This window comes from Neofelis nebulosa, chromosome X (genome assembly GCF_028018385.1).
Source record: "Neofelis nebulosa isolate mNeoNeb1 chromosome X, mNeoNeb1.pri, whole genome shotgun sequence".
NCBI lineage: Eukaryota > Metazoa > Chordata > Mammalia > Carnivora > Felidae > Neofelis > Neofelis nebulosa.
This window is the reverse complement of record NC_080800.1, coordinates 67368626-67384409: the sequence shown is the minus strand read 5'-3', so window position 1 is coordinate 67384409 and position 15784 is coordinate 67368626. Positions and strand designations below refer to the sequence as shown.

At 35.5% G+C, this 15784-nt stretch overlaps 1 protein-coding gene across 8 annotated transcripts in view; it reads left to right on the top strand.

The window, feature by feature from the left end:
- The window catches only part of BRWD3 (bromodomain and WD repeat domain containing 3), a 251447-nt gene that overhangs the window by 142721 nt on the left and 92942 nt on the right, over positions 1 to 15784 (top strand). For all 8 annotated transcript variants that reach the window (XR_009257105.1, XM_058713528.1, XM_058713523.1 and 5 more), the window contains 7 exons: positions 987 to 1136; positions 3094 to 3170; positions 3759 to 3927; positions 5303 to 5416; positions 11965 to 12072; positions 13483 to 13607; positions 14776 to 14858. Coding sequence is in view for 7 of the 8 variants with exons in the window: in XM_058713528.1 (XP_058569511.1) it covers positions 987 to 1136; positions 3094 to 3170; positions 3759 to 3927; positions 5303 to 5416; positions 11965 to 12072; positions 13483 to 13607; positions 14776 to 14858 (826 nt within the window). In the remaining variant the exon portion in view is untranslated. The remainder of the gene's footprint in view (positions 1 to 986; positions 1137 to 3093; positions 3171 to 3758; positions 3928 to 5302; positions 5417 to 11964; positions 12073 to 13482; positions 13608 to 14775; positions 14859 to 15784) is intronic.

Here is a 15784-nt window from a genome sequence, read left to right as displayed (position 1 = left end):
CCCTTATTTACTCCTGATAACATGCGAGGGTTGTAACTGTTACATAATGGTATATCATTAATACTATTTTAGACTTGTAAAGGTTAGAATAAAATAGTTTTCACTTTACACTGTAGTTGTTAAAATTAAGTCTTTATTTTTAATCAGTTTGCTGAATGTCATTTTTTAAAGAACATATTATATTAAGAATTATATAGGAGTGCCTGGGTGGCTCAGTCAATTAAGAGTCTGATTCTTGATCTTGGGCTCAGATCATGATCTCACAGTCTGTGAGATGGAGCCCTACGTTGGGCTCTGGGCTGACAGCACAGAGCCTGCTTGGGATTCTCTCTCTCTCCCTCTCTTTCTGCCTACCCCACCCCCCTACATTCGTGTGCATGCACTCAATCTCTCTCTCTCTCAAAATAAATAGATTAAAAAAAGAATTATGTATATATAGGTATGATATAGGTATCGTGCTTCATCTTGTAATAAATTGTGAATAAAATGGTATATGTAAATTCTGAGTGGGCACATTCTTGCAGCCCAAACTTTCAGGACTGTCTTTAATTTGATCACAAAATTTTCAAAGTAGGAAAGTAATCAATATTAATGGAAGGTGGTTTAAATATGTGTGTGTGTGTGTGTGTGTGTGTGTATGTATACTTACATATATATATACCTATGCGTATATATATACATATATATGTGTATATGTATATATATGTGCATATATGTGTATGTATATATGTGTATGTATATACATATATATGTATGTATATATGTGTGTGTATATATATGTATATCTATATATCTATATATATATATATATATATATATATATATATATAGCTATATTTTGTGTTTTCTTTTTGGGAATTTATTCCTGATTATTACCTCCACCCACACCCTACCCCTGCCCAATTGATTTGCTTTATATATATTCATTTGTGTATGTTCACTGAGCCTTTCATTTTTTTAAATCTATTTTTTTTTTTGTATTACAGAATGATTATCAGCCTAGCTATGGGCGGTCTTTACGAAGGACACAGCGCAAGCGTCAGCATACTTACCAAACACGGTCCAATATAGAACATAATTCACAAGCATCATGTCAAACTTCAGGTGTACAGGAAGACTCAGACAGCTCCTCAGAGGTTAGATATCTACTATTATTTACTCAGTGTAATTGTTTGTTTCCCAGTTAGTACTATCACCTTGGGTTTACTTTTAAAAGTCATTTTAATAGAGACTTATTTTAGTGTTTTTCTTTTAAGAAAATTATTTATTAGTAAAGCCTTTAATAGGCAAATTTGAGCAATATAATTGAATTTCTTTAGATATCTTCTCTGATTTGTACCTAAGATATTTTGTTTGAGAATATCAGACATGCCGGCAAAAGTTTGGCTTTGGGACAGTGAGAAAAGAGAGTGAGAGGAAATCTGCCCAGAAATAAAAAGTGGAACATAAACAATGATAACTAGTTTACAGTCCTAGAACTGGTTGACTGTGTAATCAGCAGAATATGCACATTTTTCATTATTGTTGACTTCATCAGCTATGGAGATTACTAAGTGATGGTTTTTCGGATGTAATTATTCATGGTAATGGAATAGATTATACCAATTCTTTTCTTCTTCTCTTCTCCAGTCCTTTTGTTCTCTTAATAACTTTAGTTTTTAAATAGATAATTAGGGTTTAATTATCCATTGACAATATATGGCACTCCCATTTTCCTTCCACCATGGACAGTTCTTTAATCCTTATTTATTTGTTTATTTAGAGAGAGAGAGAGAGAGAGAGAGAGAGAGAGAGAGACAGAAAGTACAGTGTGAACAGGGGAGGGGCAGAGAGAGTGGAGAGAGCAACAATCCCAAGCTGAAACTCATGAAACGTGACATCATGACCTGAGCCGAAGTCAGACGCTTAACCAGATGAGCTACTCAGGCTCCCTGAGAGTTCTTTAATTTTTTAAAAAAATTTTTAACATTTATTTATTATTGAGAGACAGAGCATGAGCATGGGAGGGTCAGAGAGAGGGGAAGACACAGAATGTGAAGCAGGCTTCAGGCTCTGAGCTGTCAGCACAGAGCCCGACACAGGGCTCGAACTCACAAACCACGAGATCATGACTTGAGCCAAAGTCAGACATTTAACTGACTGAGACACCGAGGCGCCCCCTGACACGTTGTTTAATTCTTATCAGTGATGTCCTTCCTTCTCTCTCCTACCTATGAAAATATTCAACTGAAAAGAATGGTTAGATATTCAGGAATTGACATTACCCTTCGAATGTCATAATGGTGTTATGGTTGTGTTTTGAAAAGAATCATAATCTTACTAAATGTTTATAGTTAAAATGCTATTTTTATAAGGATTTACTTCAAAATAATCCCTCATGTATGAGGCAGTTGGTGATGGCACAAATAAAACAAGGTAGGCAGTGAGTTATTGTCTAAACTGGAAATTGTATACACAAAGGTAATTTATTCCCTCTACTTTGGTATGTTTGAAATTTAACATAAAAATATTGTTAATTTTCTTATGGAGAGTAATTATAGTCACTTAGCAGAGGCACATAGATACGTTTTAAATTTTTTTTAATGTTTATTTATTTTTGAGACAGAGACAGAGCATGAACGGCGGAGGGTCAGAGAGAGAGGGAGACACAGAATCTGAAGCAGGCTCCAGGCTCTGAGCTGTCAGCACAGAGCCTGACGCGGGGCTCGAACTCATGGACCGTGAGATCATGACCTGAGCCAAAGTCGGACGCTTAACCAACTGAGCCACCCAGGCGCCCCTATAGATACTTTTTAAACAATGGCCTTAACATTTAAGAGGGTTCTATTTGGGAGCCTTAAGGAGTTTGTTTAGTCTTTGAAATAATAAAAGATGTCCCATATCAATAAGATAGTAGATGTTAGAAAGCTTTAAATACCTGGTAGGCTTAGTTGTGAGTTATAGATATATGTAGAAAGATGATTATGTACATTTTACCTGGAATGTTGTTTTGTTGGAGGAAATATAGAAAGTGTTATAAAACAGGTAGTGTGTGCTAATTAATAATATGCTAGTTAATAACCATATATCTCAATTGCTGGCTCCTTGTTGCAGGAAGATGAAACCATTGGCACAAGTGATGCTTCTGTAGAGGATCCTGTTATTGAATGGCAAAGTGAAAGCTCTTCCAGGTAGTTTTAATGGTTTAGATTTGGTCAAAATTATTTGTCCATTTTAAAACCAGAGTTAAAATAGTGTTTTATAGCAGAAAGAGTACTGGGTTGGGAGTCCAGAGACTTGCTTCATCCTGGTCCTGCCAGTATCTTTTTGGGCGTGTCACTGTGGGCTTTAGTTTCCTCATTTGTAAAATAAGATGCTTTGTAAATCCAAGATTCTGCATCTTAGCAGACTGTGTTTATTTATTTGAGTTTTAAAACAGCTACATGTAACCATTTCCATGGATAAGAGGCATCTTTATTTAAAGATTTTGTGACTTGGACAGGAATTTTGAATTCTATTTTATTTTATGTATTTATTTATTTTAGGAATTTTGAATTTGAAATTCTGTTATGGGAAACTAACCATTATACTTTATCCAAGAATTATTTCACTGAAATCCCTTAATGATAAAAAATTTATATTGGTATTTTTTCTGTTCAGTTAGAACAAAAACCATGTCATTTATAATGCTATTTTATTACAAAATGATCATCTTTCAATTAAAAGGCAAACTATTCCTTTTTCTAAACCTATTATTCATAATTTTGAAATATTTACAGTGATTCATCAAGTGAATATTCTGATTGGACAGCAGATGCTGGAATAAATTTGCAACCTCCAAAAAGACAAACGAGACAGGCAACACGTAAAATATGCAGCAGCTCTGAGGAGGAGAATTTGAAGTCACTAGAAGACAGGCAAAAGAAACCTAAACAAACTAGAAAGAAGGTTTGTAAATTTACAAGCTGTTTCTGTTTTTGTTTTTGCCTCTGACATTTGAATATTTAATAGTAATATTTGAAATGTTGGGGTTTAGGAACAAATGGTCGAGAAAGAATTCTTGAGACATCTTTGGTACAAAAAGGTGATTTTATTAAGCACTGGGACAGGACTCCTGGGCAGAAAGAACTGCACTGGGGTTGGGAGGAGTGGCTGATTATATACTTTCAAGTTGGGAGGGAGTTAGGGATAGCCTAAGTTTTAAGGAATTTGGAAGGAAGGTTTCCAGGACCTTGAGGGCTACCTGTTGTTAGGAAAAGGTAATTTACTACTATCTAGTAAAATCTTAGTCCCTATGCTTAGAGGATGATTGCTAACATCTATCTTGAGAGGGTATAGATAAAGGAAGTTTCCAGTGGGATTTTTACAGGATCTTGGAGGTTGGGCTAATGTGAGGCTAAGGTTGCCTTTTGCCTCTAACAAAGTTTTAACATTGAGGCAGGTAAGTTCCTTGAGGAAGGTCACTCTTCCTATCTCAGGCACTTGTTAATGGGCTATAAATTGTAAGGAAGTTTAATTTTTTTGAAATTTTGCTGCCTTTCTCCACATCAATAACACTTGAGTTTTCTCTAAAAATAACATTCCATCTGAGAAACTAAATTGTTTAAAATGACTTTAAAAGAAAAACTTTTAAATTTTTTGTTACCAAAAGTAGAGACTAGAATATCTTCGTTGTTATGTAAACATATTGATAATCACTTTTTTTAAATATAGTAGTTTTAAATGATAAGCCACTAGAGAATAAAAGTGTTATTCTTGTCATGTTTCCAGTCATAAATTTCTTTCCATTTTTGACTTGTAAAATGAAAGGGTAGAATAAATCATGTAGGACTTCTTCCATTTCTTTGTTTTTATTTCATCCCAGTGATGGTTTCTCTTCACTATGATTTCATTTGGACTTTATAAAGACTTAATCCACATAGTTTTTTGAATAGTATTTAAAAAATTTATTATGTACATATTCTGTATCCTCTTGCTTTAGTAGACAGAATTGTCTTCTTGACTGTCACCATTTTATTGGCAAAAAATTATTTTGTTACTTGTACTTGAATTCACATGGTATTCTAGGAACATGAAAATTTGTGGTTTTTTAGATAGTATATAATGTCATATTATTATCTGTCAGCCAAAATTGAGCAATATATTAAAGAATTCACTTGATTATTTTATTGGTACAGATGTACATAATTACTTGATAAATAAAAATGCTTAAAATTTGTACTTTTAGGTTTTATTATAATCTGATTTTTTAAAATATTCTGTTACTTTTCATACTATTGTTCATATATATTTATGGTTTATATATTTGTGAACTATATTTTAGAAAGGAGGACTGCTTTCTATGGCAGGTGAACCCAATGAAGAATGGTTTGCCCCTCAGTGGATTTTGGATACCATACCACGACGTTCCCCATTTGTCCCACAGATGGGAGATGAGGTAATTGTTACCAGTTATAATCTTTTTCTTTTGGAACCTCAAGAGTACTCACTTGAATCAGTCTTAGGGCATTTATATTCTCTATTATAGCTATATGTACACTGTCTTAGCAGCTCTCCTCCATTATATATTTCTTGTGGACAGTGATTGAATCTTATTAATTTTTATATCTTTTGTGTTGTCAAAAATCTACCTCTATGCTTCAGAGCCAAAACATAATGTGAAGACAGAGTTTGGGATAAAGAGGCACAATAGCTTTATTGCTTTCCCAGGCAAAGGAGGCTGCAGCAGGCTATGGCCTTCAACAACTGCAAGCCCACTGGAGGGAGGGGCTAGAGAGTGTTTTAGGGAAATACAGAATCCAACTGATTTTGACAGGAATTGCGTACTTGCTACCAGCCTCCTTTGTCATGTCTTTAAGATGGTACCAGGTTGCTGAAACAAAAGGCTAAAGGGAGGAGGGGAGGTTTGCAGAAGAGACGTAAAAGGTTACTTTAAAATCCAGCTTCATTGGGGCGCCTGGGTGGCTTAGTTGGTTGAGCGTCCAACTTCAGCTCAGGTCATAATCTCGCTGTTCGTGAGTTCAAGCCCCCTGCCGGGCTGTGTGCTGACAGCTTGGAGCCTGGACCTTGCTTCAGATTCTGTGTCTCCCTCTCTCTGCCCCTTCCCCGCTCATGCTCTGTCTCTCAAAAATGAATAAACATTAAAAAAATAAAATAAAATCCAGCTTTGGGGCGCCTGGGTGGCTCAGTTGGTCGAGCGCCCGGCTTCGGCTCAGGTCATGATCTCGCGGTTTGTGAGTTGAGGCCCCGCGTCGGGCTCTGTGCTGACAGCTCAGAGCCTGTAGCCTGCTTCGAATTCTGTGTCTCCCTCTTTCTCTGCCCCTCCCCTTCATACTCTGTCTCTCTCTGTCTCTCAAAAATAAATAAATGTTAAAAAAAATTAATAAAAAAAATAAAATCCAGCTTCACTAAAACGTTTGTGTAGCCATTTTGATTTTTGTTCAACTTTATGCTTTAAGCAGTTTCACTTCTTAAACTTGGCACAGTGTCTCCAGTATATTGAAATACATTGTTTGGCTGGTGAAGTCATGAAAATAATTGTCTATTTTTAACTTACTTTCTACTTAGCAGAATTGAGCGGTATTTGGAGTCCTAATTCAAGTCCTGATATTCTTTTTTTTAAAAAAGCCCATGCCCAACCTGATAGAGAATATGCTAGAGGATAACTACCTTTTTAAGTGATTAGAGGAACGTCATTTCATGAGACAGTCCTTCCTACTAAGCCTGTGATTGAATAATATAACTCTATTTATAGAGTCAAAAATTGATTTAAATTCTATCTGGTGAGAAAATTTTTTATTTTTTTATGAAAATTATGTTAAATTATAATATTTTAACTCTAATTGGCTTGTACATTCTCTGATACATTGAATAATCATTCATATTATTAAAATGTTTCCTGGGGTGCCTGGGTGGCGCAGTCGGTTAAGCGTCCGACTTCAGCCAGGTCACGATCTCACGGTCCGTGAGTTCAAGCCCCGCGTCAGGCTCTGGGCTGATGGCTCAGAGCCTGGAACCTGTTTCCGATTCTGTGTCTCCCTCTCTCTCTGTCCCTCCCCCGTTCATGCTCTGTCTCTCTCTGTCCCAAAAATAAATAAACGTTGAAAAAAAAATTTTTTTTTTTAAAATAAAATAAAATGTTTCCTTTTGTAGTGTGTCTTCCAGTAAGTATTGGACTTTTCAGCAATGCTTGTTTGTTTGGTTATTTTAGTAGAACATGCTGTGATGAATGCTGTATTAAAAAAACCTAAAGAGATTTTTCAGGGGCATATACAAAATCATGATTTCTTGTATTTATTGCCTGTTTTTATGGAAGCTTTAGGGGAGGAATTTTTTTAAGCTTTTATTCAAATTCCAATTACTTAACATAGAATTTTATTACTTTCAGGTATGCAATATACCGATGCCACACTTCCATACAACACCCAGCGCTTATCACAAGTGCACTCCTTAATCTCTAGCACCTATTTAACCCATAACCCTTACCCACTTTTCCTCTGGTAACCATGAGTTTATTCTCTATAGTTAAGTCTGTTTCTCCATTTCCCTTGCTCTCTCTTTTTTTCCATTGTTCATTTGTTTTGTTTCTTAAATTCCACATATATGTGAATTCATATGGTATCTGTCTTTCTCTGACTGACTTATTTCATTTAACATGATACTTTCTAGCTAAACCCATGTCCTTGAGAATGGCAAGATTTCATTCTTTTTGATGGCTGAGTAATATTCCATTGTATGTGTATATATGTGTGTGTGTGTATAGTGCAGAGCCTGCTTGGTGTTGTCTCTCTCTCCCTCTGTCTCTGCCCCTATCCTGCTTGTATGCATGCATGATCTCTCTCTCAAAATAAATAAATAGGGGTGTATGGGTGGCTCAGTTGGTTAAGCAGTTGACTTCAGCTCAGGTCATGATCTCGTGGTCTGTGGGTTCGAGCCCTGTGCTGGGCTGTTTGCTGGCAGCTCAGAGCCTGGAGCCTGCTTCAGATACTGTGTCTCGCTCTCTCTCTTCCCCTCCCCTGCTTGCTCTCTGTCTCTCTCTCTCTCTTTCTCTCGAATAATAAATGTTAAAAAAAATTTTTTTAAATAAATAAATTTTAAAAAAATGTAAAATCTCCTACTATTGTATAACCACCAGTTAGTTCCTTTATGTTTGTTATTAACTGTTTCATATATTTGATTGTTCCATTGTTGGGTGCATACATATTTACAATTGTTATATCTTTGTGATTGTCCCCTTTATTATGCTATCTTGCCCTTTTTATCTCTTGTTACAGTCTTTGTTTTAAAGTCTGGTTTGTCTGATACAATTATTGCTACTGTAGCTTTCTTTTGACATGCATTTGAATGATAAATCCTTCTCCATCCCCTTGATTTCAATCTGTAGGCGTCTTTAGGTCTGAAATGAGTTTCTTATAGACAGTGTATAGATGGGTCTTGTGTTTTTATCTACTTTATCTATTCTTATATCCTAGGTCTTTTGATTAGAGTATTTTGTCCATTTACCTTCAGAGTAATTCAGATTTGAATTTAGTACCATTTTATTACTTGATTTATCATTGTTTCTGAGATTTTCTCTAATCCTTTCTAGTCTTTGTCATTTTTTTGTCTCTGCTTTCCCCTCAGAGTCCCCTTTAATATCTCTTGGAAGGGCTGGTTTAGTGGTCACGTACTCCCTTCAGTTTTTGTTTGGGAAACTCTTTATCTCTCCTATTCTGAATGATATCTTTGCTGGATAGGGCATTCTTGACTACAGATTTTTCCCATTCAGAACTTTGCATATATCATGCACTCCTCTCTGGCTGGCCAAGTTCGTTTTAGAAAATCTGCAGCTGCCTATGTCTTTTCTCTTGTAGTTAAGGACTTCTTTTCTCTTGCTGACTTTCAGACTTGACTTTATCACTGTATTTTACACATTTAATTATAGTATGTCTTTGTTTGGCCTGCTTTTGTTTATTTTGATGCAAGTTCTCTGTGCCTCCTGGATCCAGATGCCTGTTTTCTTCCCCATATTAGGGAGGGTCTCAACTATTGTTTCTTCAAATAAATTTTCTATGCCCTTTTCTCTCTTCTTCCTCTTTGACTCCTGTAATGTGTATGCTATTACATTTGATTAAGTCACTGAATTCTCTAAATCTATTCTGTTGCATAATTCTTTCTCTCATTTGTTTAGCTTCATTACTTTACATTACTTTGTGTTCTAGGTCACTAATTCATTCCTTTGCTTCTTCCAGCCTGCAGTTCATTGCCTCAATCATGTTTCTAATCTCTTCTATTTCACTCTTCATATCTGATTGTTTTTTAACTCTTTTATCTCTGTCTTAAGGGTGTCACTGATGTCTTCTTTTTTAAAAAAAATATTCATTTTTAGGAGAGAGAGAGGGAGACAGAGTGAGAGTGGGGGAGGGGCAGAGAGAGAGGGAGACACAGAAACCTAAGTAGGCTCCAGGCTCTGAGCTATCAGCACAGAGCCTGATGGGTGACTTGAATTCACGAACCCATGAACCATGAGAGCATGACCTGAACCGAAGTCCGACACTCAACTGACTGAGCCACCCAGGTGCCCCTGATGTCTTCTTTTTTCAGTATCAGTATCCTTATGATTATTGGTTTAAATTTTCCATCAGGCATGTTATTTATATCTGTTTCACTTGGATCTCTGGCCTGTGACCTTATCTTGTTCTTTCATTTGCGATGAATTCCTCCATCTTGTTATTTTGTCTAAGTCTTTGCCTTCTTCTCTTCTTTTTTATAAAAAAAAAAAAAAAGAAAAGTTATGCATCCGTCTCCTAAAAGTAATGGCCTTATTAAGAAGAGATTATGTAGAGCTCAGGGCCTGGCACTTCAGGGAGTGTCTCAAATGTGTGCTGCTTGCACTCTGCTGTTGTGTTTTGGCTGCTCTATTCTTCAGGCTGTTCATCTGCAGAGGTTCTCCTTGCCTGCTGTGGGCTGACTTTGGTCCCCTGGCCTGAACGTGATGAGTTTTAACTAAGTGGGCTCTGATCTTGTGTAGTGAGACCTGTCACCACCTCCATCAGAACTGAGGCCCTGTAGTACTCTCTGGTAGGAAGACTTGGTGTGGGCAGGGGTTTCTTCTGGTCTTCTGGGAGAGGGGCCTGTTCCACTGGGACTAAGGCAAGCCTGACTGAGAAGGGCAGTTCCACCAGAGCACAGGGGTGTGGGGAAGCTAGGCAGCCAATGTTTGTGTTTTGCTGCTTCCTGTGGTGGCTGTGTGTTTATAGTTAGAGGCAGGGGAGGGAAATGGCACCATCCACCTCCTTTGTTCCCAGAGAGATGTCTCTGTGAATGCTTCCTCTCAGGGACATATTCTAAGAAGAGCAAAAAATCTCCCTAGTGTGTGCCCCATGCACGCTTCAGATAACTGTATCCCTACTGTCTGTACCCGAGTTGTTTGCCTGCCTTCTCCCTAGCAGTAGGGCAGTGCCCTCCTGGCTCTATACCAGCCAAACACACTGTTCTTTAAAACTCTAGACTTTAACAAAGCCCGGCTTATTGTAAGACCTCACAAAATTCATCCCCTGTCTTTTTCCAAGCCAATGGCTTTGGGGAAATGTTCTCCTTGTGTGTACCCCTATGAGCTCCTCTCTCCCACTTCATGACCATGGCTCCCTCCCCTTTGCATTACCCACAATCTGTTTCTCCCCTAAACCATGTCTCCACTTCTTACCTTCTTCAATGAGGCCTCTTCTCTCCCTTCAGTTTTGGAGTTTGTTCTGCCAGTCTTCAGGTCCATTCCTGTGGTATTTAGGATGATTTGAAATTTATCTAGTTGTGTTTCTTGGAATGAAAGGAGCCTGGGAACTTCCTGCTCTGCTGCCGTCTTCCTCTAAGGAGAGTTATCTTTAATTAATCTTAGAAGTCTTTACAAAAGAGAACAAGAATCTGTATATTATATGTCTGATGAGACACCTTTCTTATATAAGACCATATTTACCTTGGTGGAATCACTTTCCCTCTACTTTGTTAAATTTAGAATATGCTTATATGCCTCAGGAGTAGTGTGTATTAGGTAATGATAATTGTGCAGGTAACGAAGGAGGTATATAAGTGAGTCAGTCAGTGAAATACATAAATGAAAGAATGTTTTTAAAGAACTCGTAAAACTCATACTTCTTCTAATGGAGGATATATATAAGTGAATCAGACAGTGAAATACATAAATTAAATGTTTTTAAAGAATTCATAAAATTGATACTTTTTATAAAACCAATCTCTTAATGGCACCATTACTTTTTACTTTAAATGTTAAGCCTTCAGTATTTTGCCTGGAATGGCCATAGCCACAGATCATTGCCTTTGAAAATACTCATGTTTACAAGTTTAACTTAAATGCCAACTTCTCCTGGATGTTATTCCTACTTTCCATTTACCTGCTGCTCTTTCCTTCTGAGCTTTCACCTAAGTTATTTCTCTCTTACGACATTTAGTATATTCAGCCTTATATTATACTCATATGTTTACCTGTCTGCCCATATCCTCGAGGGAAAGGATTTTATTTTGGTATGTTACCACTGCACCCAGTGCCTTGTACACATATGTTCAATCAATATTTGTTGTATACAGTAATATATATGTAATAAATTATATCTGAATAACATGGTTATTATTGATATTTTTACTCTTATAGTTTTAAAAATAGTACTTTAAAATATCAGTTCTGTGTACATTTGTCATTGGTTCCTCTTTCTTCAGAAATTTATGAAGCAGCTAGAAGGAAAAGGATTGTGTATACAGTGTTTATATGCAATACTTATATGCAGTGTTTTTATGCAGCACTTAGTACAGGCAACATAGACATGAATACTGAATGAACATTATTTGATAGTGACAAATAGTTATACATTTTTTTTCAAAATTACAATTTCGTTGTAAAGAGAAGAAGACATTTGTAACAGTATATACTGGGATACATAGAGTTGTTAATCAAATAGGATACTGCTTGTTAATACCTTATGTTTTTTGTTTTAGCTTATCTATTTCAGGCAAGGACATGAAGCTTATGTGCGGGCTGTAAGGAAGTCAAAAATATACAGCCTTAATTTACAAAAACAGCCATGGAATAAAATGGATCTCAGGGTAAGTTGGCCAAATTCATAAACTATGAAGTAGTTTTGATACTTCATAAACTAACTGAAGTAGCTTTGGAATTAAGTTACTTGCCTATATATAGCTTTTTCTCAGTTTCGTACATATTTCATTATTGATTGTGTGTCTAAGATAAGGAGATGTACCATACTCTTGTACATGGGTTATGGGTCTCATTTTATGTTTCCTGAAATTTGTATGCTATTTCTTGTCTTGATTACTTGACCTAATTTTCTTCAAGCTTCAAGTCGTCTAGTGTATACCATTCTATATTTGGAGCAAAGCAGTAGTTCCCTGGTGTGGTTATTTTCCTGAGCAGCTTTGTATATTCTGAGGCTCTATAAACTGACTTTGTGTGTGGATTACAGATACCCTTGAGGTTCCAGTGGCTTTAAGTAAATATCATAAATATCATAAATCCCAAGAAACTCAGAACTTTGTGGTACTTTATGGATTATCCTTTTTGATACAGTACCTATATAGCTACATGGTATTGAGTAAAATAGGTATGTTTAATATTTTGGAGGTTTTTCTGACTGTAAATACATATTCATTCCTTCATAAATACATAGATACATACATCATCATTTCTAGTTAGGTTTATGCATGTTTTCTTCTTTTGTTTTTCCAACTTGAAGAACAAGAGACTTAAGAGCAGTGTTACAGTGGTTTTCCAGGTAAATGAAGGATTGTTGTGTGATGATACTTAGCAGGAAGCATACATGAAAAAATGTAGATTTATTGAAACAAAGATTTAGATACTTGTAAAATATTGTATTAAGGTTGTGAGGTATGAAAATATCTTATCAAGTGAGCTTTACACAATCATCTCCTGGGAGATAGGGATGCTATCACTATTCTAAATCAGGAGAAAGTAGAGTAAAACAAGTCACTATGCCCATAAGGCTCAGTTTTGCCAACTGTTAAGTATGACTAATAATCAGTTATGAGAGTGGTTTATAAAATAATATTGTAGGCATTAAAATATATAAGCCCTTTCCCCAAATATACACATACATGTCTACCCACATACTTACATAATACATGTCTTAACCAGGCAAAAACATCAAAATCCCTTGGGGAATTCTTTCAAAATATGTATGACTAAACTTGTACCCCAGACCTATTGAATTCAATTCTATAGGAGTAGGTTTTAAGAATATGAATTTTAAAAATGTTCTCAAGGGGATTTGGTTGCTTATCCTTGGTTTAGAGCCCTGAAGTATACTATGACTTGATATTGTCAAGGACTATGTCTTACTGCCTTTAACACATAGTGGAATGCTTAGTATTTGGTGGGTATTCAGATAGTTTTTTAATTGTTCAAAAAATAATGAAATAATATGCAACTGTCAGGCATTTATATTGAAAGTAATAATTTATTGGTATTCTCATGAATAGGAACAAGAGTTTGTTAAGATTGTAGGAATCAAATATGAGGTTGGACCACCTACACTGTGTTGCTTGAAGCTTGCATTTCTGGACCCCATTTCAGGCAAAATGACTGGAGAATCTTTTTCCATTAAGTGAGTAGCTGTCTCTGGTTGTGTGTGTGTGTGTGTGTGCTTGTGTGTGTGTGTGTGTGTGTGTGTGTGTGTGTGTTTTAATCCCAGTCATTTATTCTGCAGAGTACAAGGCTTGATGGGAGAGAAAATACTATAGTACTATGGGCTTTAGAGTTTTAAAGACCAGGGTTTAATGTTTAATTCTTTTCTTTACACGTAATAGCTATATATATACATATTTATAAACTTCCATGTGTGTGCATGCATGTGTGTGTGTGTAGCAAACATATATGTACTGTAGTATGTTTGTGTGTGTATACAGTTAACCCTTGAACAATGTGGGGACTTATGGGTACTGACCCCCCACAGTTGAAAATCTGTATGTAACTTTTGACTCCCCAAAAACTTAACTACTAATAACCTGCTATTAAACAGAAGCCTTATTGATAAAATAAACTTTTGACTAATATGTATTTTGTATGTTTTATGTATTATATATAGTATTCTTACAATAAAGTAAGCAAGAGAAAATAAAATGTAATTAAGAAAATCATAAAGAGAGAGAAAATATATTTACAGTATATATATGCATATTTATTGAAAAAAGTCTGCATATAAGTTGACCTGCAGGGGTTCAAACCTGTATTGTTTAAGGATCAACTAGATATATATCTGTGAGCAAGTTACTTAACCTCTCTGAATTTATGCCTTCATCTGCAAATGTAAATGTTAGTAACTGCCTCAAGATTGTTGTGATGAATTAAAAGAAAAACCTTTATAAATGCCTAATGATGTGGTTGAAACATGGTAGTTGCTTTTACTTCTATTAATAATAAAAGAAATGATTAGTCAGTGGCACATTTCTTAGAGTTTGAAATCTGAGGAGATGAAAGAACATCAATTCATACTTTTCTAATTATAGACTCTTTTATATTAAGACCCCATAATATAAAACACCTTATACTAAGCTTTAAGGACCTTCATTGGTGTCTTTATGTTATTAAAGTGATAGAGTAATAGGCAGGGGACTAACAAAAGCAGATGGAGTTTAAGTAAAGACATTTGCAGGAACCTTGAGGCTTACAACATTTTTTAAATGACTCCACTTTAAACATAGATCTCTGGATATTTAATATCATATGCTGTTATATTTGTATATTGATTCATATGTGCTTTATTTTTTATACAGGTATCATGACATGCCAGATGTCATTGACTTCCTTGTGCTACATCAGTTTTATAATGAAGCCAAAGAAAGGAACTGGCAGATTGGTGAGTATAAAATTCTCACTTAATAACAATTAAGTTTGAAATAGAGTAACATTTTAATTATAATTTAATAGAAATAAGCTAGTATAACATCTAGTTGGTAAAAGCTGTTAACCAAATTAGAAAAATCAAATTAAATTTTCCTTCTCAGTTATGTTTAGGTGATTTTATGCACATTGTGTTTAGCATATAACCTCTAATCTTTCTGCAAATATCTAATCCATTAGAATACAAATCTGAATTAAAAAAAAAACCATCAAATGTCACTTGCCCTAATGTAGAGTACTGCCTAATATAGAGTACTTAACACTTGGGCTCTTAAGCAGGCCATTACTGATTGTGATTTTCTTTCTTTCTTTCTCTCTTTGTCACTCTTTCTCTCTCTCTCACACTCTGTTTCTCTCTGTACCTCTACCTCTTTCTGCATCTTTTCTCTTCCTCTCCCTTTCCCTCCTCTCCTATCCCTTCCTTTAACCCTTCACTAGCTATTTGATCTTGGGCAAGTTTTTAATTTCTCTGTGTCCCACTTCCATTATCTTTATGATAACAATCACATCAGAACACACCCACAAGGTGATGTGAGCAATAAATGATAGCACTTAAGATGGAACCTAAATATGTAAAATTTATACGGTGTAAATGGTTGCTATTAGTACTTTTGAATTCTCCTTTCTTATGTGGGAGAAACATTTTTGTCTGCAATGGTTTGGTTTTATAATCCTTAGCCCTTTAGGGGCAGAATAGTATGAAGAGATTATTAAAGACAAAAAGCTGAAAGCAAAAAGGAAAAGAACTGTAGTAACATATGTACAGTACAAGAAAAAGTATGCCTAATAATGATCCTAAGTAATTGTTAAAAATTAGATTATATGTGGTAACATTTATTTAAGAAGACATGGACATATTTGATTTATCTCAGAAAGATTGCT